The sequence below is a fragment of the Sinocyclocheilus rhinocerous genome, unplaced genomic scaffold, assembly GCF_001515625.1.
Source record: "Sinocyclocheilus rhinocerous isolate Xijiao unplaced genomic scaffold, SAMN03320098_v1.1 scaffold185, whole genome shotgun sequence".
Taxonomy (NCBI): Eukaryota; Metazoa; Chordata; class Actinopteri; order Cypriniformes; family Cyprinidae; genus Sinocyclocheilus; species Sinocyclocheilus rhinocerous.
The window spans coordinates 845747-853705 of NW_015662163.1; the positions used below are offsets into that span (position 1 = coordinate 845747).

Sequence of the window (7959 nt, forward strand, 5' to 3'; positions counted from 1 at the left end):
TTAGAGTTTACATCTCATGAAAGTCAAGAATCCAGTATCTTAAAATATTAGAATATTTACATTTGAGTTTCATTAAATGACCATCCCTACAGTATAAATTCCGGGTATCTCTTGTTCTTTGAAACCACAATAATGGGGAAGACTGCTGACTTGGCAATGGTCCAGAAGACAATCACTGACACCCTCTACAAAGAGGGTAAGTCACAGAAGGTCATTACTGACAGGAGTGGCTGTTCACAGAGTGCTGTATCTAAGCATATTAAATACAAAGTTGACTGGAAGGAAGAAATTGGGTAGGAAAAGGTGCACAAGCAACAGGGATGACCGCAAGCTTGAGAATACTGTCAAGCAAAGCCGATTAAAACACTTGGGAGAGCTTCACATGGAGCAGACTGAAGCTGGAGTCACCACGCTCAGACGTCTTCAGGAAAAGGGCTACCAAGCCACTTCTGAAACAGAAACAACGTCAGAAGCATCTTACCTGGGCTAAGGAGAAAAAGAACTGGACTGTTCTGGAACTGGACCTGCCCACAGTGCCAAAACCACTTCCAAGTGGTTTGCTGACCATGATATTACTGTGCTTGATTGGCCAGCCAACATGCCTGACCTGAACCCCATATGGAATCTATGGGATATTTTCAAGAGAAAGATGAGAAACAGTCGATCCAACAATACAGATGAGCTGATGCTGTCATTTGTGCTAAAGGAGCCCCGACCAAGTATTGAGTGCATAAATGAACATACTTTAAAGAACTTGAACTTTTATGTTTTGCAAATCCTTTTTTTGATTGATCTTAGGAAATATTCTAGTATTTTGAGATGCTGGATTTTTGATTTTCATGAGCTGTAGGCTCTAATCATCAAAATTAAAACAAAAAAACTTTTGAAATGTTTTACTTTATATATATATATATATACACACACATACACATCATTTATTTTTATAGAAAATGCAAGCTGTTGTTTTTCTAAATTTACAATGAAAATACATTGAATGGGCCCACTGAGTGGTTGTTAAGGTTGAGGTTTATTGTTGCTTGAGTGTTCTGTGGCCAATAGCAGTTACATACTAATTTTGATATTTCCGTCCCTTGATACTGTATGGTTCAGGTCCCCCCGTCAATGCAAGCTTTTGGGAATTTTTTGTTCACAAGCCAAAAATGGTCTGATCACTTAGAAAAGTAAAGGCACTTCTGTTTACATGTCATATTTGATCTTTTTAAAGCTATGAAACTGTACCTGGCACAGCCTTACTCATCACTACTTTGCACTCAAACTACTAGTTTGAGTGAATATCTGTTTTAGAAAATGTCTTCTTCCTTCTACAGCCAACCAAAACACTGGTGATGCACCAAAGCCCTTCTTCCATGAAATGTCAAAGAAGAATTTCTACTAGAAGTGCCATTTTATTGCTGCGCTCACACAGAGATGTAATGCGCTGAAAGACTGACCTTTGACTTTTGAGGTGAGGGCATGTGCGGAGGATGGAACGAAGATGATCGCAAAAGTCCCGTGTGTTTGGGCAAAGTTCAACATGTGATTTTTCATTTGGCAGATTTACAGCTTGAGAAAACTGATGAGGTGATAAACCTATGAGGGATAGATCAAGAAAAATACTGAAAATATGTTCTTTGAGAAGAACAAGCAATCTTATGGGTTTGAGAGAGGTGGAAAGAATTACGAACCATTGCTGCTGTGCTCTGAGTACTTATTAAATTTCCAAGGTCATTGTAACAGCATGTAACCTCTAAAAGCCCATAACAAGATACATGACTGTTGTAGTTGTTGTGTAGTCAGAAAAACACATTGAAATTCCTTTCTTTATCTACCATACTTTATTTAAACAAATTATATATTTGGGTTGCATTAGTGATCATCTTGTTGCAAAATTTATTTGAAAAGTCTTCTGGTGCTCTTGTTAGAGTTTGTTTAGATCTTTTTGAGAGTCTCTTCTCATGAGGAATTTTCCCAAACTCCCAGCTGTTCTCTCCTGGGTCAGAGCCCCTGCCCCATATCAGGAGAGTTTCAAGACACTGATTTGTGTGTTTGGACATTTTTTAAAAGACTATATATGAAGCGCACACCAGACCTGATATGCATCACATGAAGTGACTAATGATTATAGTATCTGTTCCATGTAGACTATGGTTACTGTAGTTTTCCCCCCCGCAATGTCACTGGTTAGCCAAACCAAACAGCTATATGTCTGTGGTTTATCAGTGTGATAATCCAAGAAATTACAGTTGGCCACTGACTCAGTCAACATTGGCATTTGTCAACAAAACACCTCTTATGGAGTTGTTTACCAGTCTCCTCTCCTCTTGAATTCATCCCAGCGAATGACATTTTTCTAGCACAGTTGTCTTTGTTTAGCGATTTCCCACACTCTCGTGAAACAAAATAGGGGTCAGAAGGGATTTTTTTTGTTGTTGTGGTTATTTTTTGCTTGGTAACATTTAGTAACTTCATTTGTGTTTGAAAATGAGGATGTTTCATAGAGACAAAACCACAACCACATCATTTGCCTGAGGTGATCAGAAAATGTTCTCACTTGTCATTAGTGGTGGTGTGGTGTTGTTAATTAAAACTAAATAAAAGTATTCAAATGTGTTTTCCATATTTTAAGTAAAGCTAATATATATTAAAAAAAATGAAAAGTGTAAAAATAACATAAAAATCACAAAAATTACAAAATCACTAAAACTTAAAATAAAATGAAAACTAAAATATAAAAAATTAAATATTAATAAATACTCTAATAGTATAGTAAATAACACTCAAATAATACTGTAGAGGTTTCATTTCTTTTATATCAATCCAGTTATTTGTCAGAGTGATCATACCCGTTTACATTTCTATCATCAACTACTCTTATGCAACAATGTACATGGTTTATTTAAAGTTTCGAGATATTGTTGACTTTTCTGGAATGCCATCTATATTGAGTTGCCTTCTTACACTGGATGATAAGTTTAGGTTCACAGGGGTTTGTTAAGAATGAGTCTGTTTCTCATAGCTGTGCAGGTTCTTGCTCAATTGATAACAATGATGAACAGCATCCAATTAATGAAAAATGACATTCCTAAGACAGCACAGGGTTTCTGACAGCAGCTATTACGTAAGTAGATAAGGAAGAGGTTGAGGAAAGTCAAAAATACAGACAGTACTTTTTAGAAAGGTACATATTCCTGTTTTTCTAGGCCTTTTATCAGCTTCTTGTATCCTGTGTGAAGAGAAAAATTGCCAGTGAGCATGACAGGATATGTAGGGGGGGTTTTTTAGACAGAGCTATTTCATCAAAAGTGATTGACTCAGTGGCTATGTTTATGTTTGACACTGATGACTGCAGAATAATAATAGTTCGATCACAAGTTTTTATTTAATTTGTGAATAAATGATTTAGTCTAATAAAGCAGTACGATGTTCATGACTCCAAATGGGAGAGTTAAGACCCATTGGGATGTACTGTATCTGTTTTTGTGAAGAAACATGTCAACTGCTCTCATAACAAGAGATTTGAGAAGGGCAAATGATTTCACATGCAATAGCGCTGCTTCGTGGCTCGTCTCTTGAACGGCCTCGTACATGGCTCCATGATTGAAGCCAGTGAAGCTACTTATTTTATTGCTGTAAGATATCCTGACATCTGGTTTTGATGTTACAGGCTGCTCATTTGTGAGTAAGATCAAAAGGTCATGGTTTATTTTTTTACAAGGTCTTTAAACAAGTAGTGTCAGAGAGGTTTTGACAAAAAAGTCAAATATTTCTGGTGGCACACAGTTCACCAGCTCTCCAAAGATCAAAGCTAATAGTGCGTCCAAAAAGACACTAGAAAAAATTTGCGCTTTAGTTTAAGCTGCAGGACCAGGATGGAAAGCAGTTTCATTTGATTGATCATTATTTATAAAAGCACGTAGGTGAGAAATCTAATTTTAGTCATTATTATATTATATTATATTATATTATATTATATTATTTTAAAAGTCAAGTAAAAATGTGTGTGTGTGTGTGTGTATATATTATAATATATATTATAAATATATTATGCTATTCAATATTACTGATGTGCATGTTATCACTTTTTACAGTGTGTATATGAAATAATCATAACAACTGTTATTATTAGTAGCAGAAGTAATAAATATGAGTATTTATCTGAATACATGTACATACTAATATTTATATACATTGTATTTATATAAAGATGAGAAATTATTGGCACTTGAGTACCCGGTAAACGTGGGGTTGTAAGGGAAAAAATATGATGTTCTCATCAACCTGGCCTCCCTCTGCGGTTCTATTTGGAGCTTTGTGGTTTCATATCTTGCTTTTGCAAAAACCCACACCTGCCTATGCATGAGACAAAGACAGCGGAAGCCTCAACTTTAATCATATCTGTTTATCTACTGATATATCTGTCTACATAAATAGATAGATACTTGATCTTTTTGCATGTACATTGTCAGACAAGCAACCATAAATTGTAAACTACATTTTAAAGTTAGGTTTAAATACTACAGAAAATCCAGCTTGGCCAATTTAGAAACTGGTAACTAGAATTATTATTTCTTGCTATACAGAAATATATGAAATATTTGTATTTTGTTTTGGTTTCGGTGTGTTGATATTTTATATTATATTGAATCATTTTCTTCAGAGATTTGATTTCTAAAGTCATTTAAAGGCATAGTTCACCCAAAAATAAAACTGCCATCTACTCACCCTCATGTCCTTCCAAAACTGTATGACTTTCAGTGAAACACTAAAGAAGATATTTTGAAGATTGTTTCAACTATTTTTGTCCATACAATAAAAGTCAATGGGAACGACATAAAGGTGATTCATTATTATTTTTTTGTGTGTGAAGTATTACTTTAAAAAAGAAGCATGCACCTTTGAGTAAACCTTGACTTTGCAGGAAGTCAAGAGTACAAATGAAGACCAAAGTTTATGCAGTAAGCTTCAAGAACACTAAGAACAGGATGTAACGATTCTAAATATAATGCTGACACATTGCTAAAAGACAGGTTGCATTAATCATATCACTAAATATGAGTCACAAAATATCCTGCAAAACTGACAAAATGGTGTGTATGTTGTTGTGGTGACAGTCATGTTTGAAACACACTAATTATATACAGTAAGTCCATGGTATTTATTTGTACTTTTTAGATCTTAGATTTCACACAGAGAGATGGTTGTTATAGAGGCAAGTTTGAGCCTAAGAATGGAAATACTGATGTTGGAATATCTGACTTCATAGTCATGTGTGTTTTAAACAGGTCTACATAAAGAACAAGTGCAATGGTGTTCGAGGAGGTGCTGTAATGTGCGGCCAGTGGGTACAGAGGAACAATGACCTGACACGTGCAGCCTAAAATAGAATAAGTGGAAAAACAAAAGGTATGAAAGGAACAATTTAATAAGAACCAAGGAATCTTCAGAAAGAAAGATCATAAATGTTACTCAGTAAGTAGTCATTTTCATATGTCTGTGATTGATTTTTAACATGATAACGAAACATGATAAGGCATTATTTATGTGGTATAAACTCAGTGAGTAAGTGCTGATATTATCTGCGTTCGGATCACACTGTGTGCAAATCTGTTAACCACACAAAACACTTTCAGTTCAACCACGTTTCCACCTTCACCGATAAGTAGAGCTCATAATTTCCTGCATTGAGCCCCAGACTCATTTTCCACCGTGCATTTGCAGAAAGGGACTTTTCTTGCATTGCACTGCACTTGAGAGCTTTGGGCATGTTCTTGAGAAGATGCAACCTGAAAATGCTGATGCAAGACAGGTAATTTGTACACGAGGGTCCTTATGAGGGTCCGTCATAAATGTAAAGATGTTTTGCACTTGAGAGCTTTGGGCATGTTCTTGAGAAGATGCAACCTGAAAATGCTGATGCAAGACAGGTAATTTTTACACGAGGGTCCTTATGAGGGTCCGTCATAAATGTAAAGATGTTTTCTGTGGAATTTGGATGGAAAAGAAACAAGAAACAAAATATGGAAAATTCAAATCGACCACATTTCTCTGGTTACCTGTGTCAGCGATTTAGAGTAGATTCACAGAATTGGGGAAGGGTACAACAGGAAGTACTACCTCTGCAGGCCACATCACGGTTTTCCCCCGTGCCTGTGATGTCACTTGTTCCTCGTCGGACTGAACCCCTATAGGTCTGTAGAGTGGAAAGTACAAGCTCACCCCTTTATAAAGCAGGCCGCATCAGTGAGGTGATCATCTTCGAGGCTATCAGCCACCGATAAAGCGACCAGCACATCAAGATCTGATCAGCGACTGACCACAGACCCAAACATGAGACCCCACTGCATCTTCATCGCCTGCTTTGTGCTCTTCGCTTTCTGCTCACTGGCTCGGAGTGAATGTGCGTCTTTTTCTTTATTTCTTGAATTTTGTTTTTAGACAAACAATAGACTATTAATAATTGAATGCATATTTGTTAAGCGTTTTCTTGATTTTTAAATGTATCCCATTCATATATTGATTTATATTAAGTGTTTTTAAAACAATTTTCTTTTCTTTTTTTGCCCTGCAGTCAGCCAAGGTCCCGACAAGTGCTGCTTTTCATTTTCCAATGTAAAAATCCCAGTGAAGCAGGTTGAGAGTTATCATACTACACATCTTGAATGCCACAGGAGTGGTATCATGTAAGTATTTTTTGTAATGTCTTAATTAAAATGAATTGTGAATTAGTTATGTGAAATCATGAACCGTCTTCTCTTTGAAATTTCAGTATCATCACAAAAGCTCAAAGAGAGATCTGCGCTGACCCGTCAGAGAGATGGGTTCAGAGACTGATGAACTTGGTGGATAATCGAACCATGAAGGAGATGTCACAGAACAGCTCTGGGGACAGTGAATAAGATGTGAACGGCTCTTCACTTTTCAAACTATTGAACTGAACAGTTTTCAAACTGATTTTAAGCTGATTTATTTAAAAGTAATAATATGTATATCTGTTAATCAATTAAGACGACAAATATATTCAAAGCCTATCTAAGATAGAAATGTAATCTGAATATGTAATCTGTTTTAATTTTTTAATCTTTACTATATGCAAAATAAAGATTATGGAAAGACACTGGATTTCATCAATGTTGTTCTTTTTTGAAGAAAAAAATATATAAATAAAAAAATGCAGAAAAAATCAATTGAAATTTAAAGAACCAATATTTAATAATCAACAATTGCGCTAGCAACGTGAATACTGATACTGCTTATAATAACAATGCTAGTCCCTATTGTAATGTATATATATATATATATATATATCAAATATAATATTGTGAAAAATTATTTATAATGTTCTTTGGCTCATTTGGATGCTACCACATGGAGCACTTTTTATTTTTTACTTATTGTACGGATCCAATAAAGATCTGTTGGACTTTCATAAGAGAGTACTGTGTCACTATAAAAACGTGCTACAGATAATATTCTTTTGGTTTTTTTTGGTGTAAGCAACTCTGCCTTGATAATGCTCAGTGTGTTCATGAATAGAGAAATCATTCCATGGCATGGAAATGAAACTTTATATGTTCTGTATGAAAAGACAAAGAGATATGAGGGTGGGTTATTTCAACTGTATTATTAAGGTTATTATTACCTTCTATATAACTGCTACATAAGGCAATGCCACTGCCAGACTGTGCAGACAAAAAGATCAATAATTAAAATCATTTATAGTGTATCAATGAGCTTTTCTGTGGAAGCTTTCCATTAAGCTGTACTGTAATTATTCTAAAACTATTTAAAATAAATACTGATGCAACTTTCAAACTATTGTAATACTTATATTATATAATATTTTATTTTATATTATATTGGGATTTATATTATAGACAAATACATGTGTGGGTTGCATTTGTGTAAGAGAGAGTGAGTATGTGTGTGTGATGGGGATAGTTTACTTTTGATGCAACTTTC

The 7959-nt window shown here is 35.1% G+C and overlaps 1 protein-coding gene across 1 annotated transcript; it reads left to right on the forward strand.

The window, feature by feature from the left end:
* The first annotated feature begins 6110 nt into the window (after positions 1 to 6110).
* On the forward strand, positions 6111 to 6953 carry LOC107727591 (C-C motif chemokine 13-like). Its single transcript, XM_016537494.1, has 3 exons — positions 6111 to 6397; positions 6569 to 6680; positions 6767 to 6953. The coding sequence occupies exons 1-3, from the start codon at positions 6328 to 6330 to the stop codon at positions 6894 to 6896; spliced, it is 312 nt and encodes a 103-aa protein (XP_016392980.1). The 5' UTR covers positions 6111 to 6327; the 3' UTR covers positions 6897 to 6953.
* Positions 6954 to 7959: the final 1006 nt, after the last annotated feature.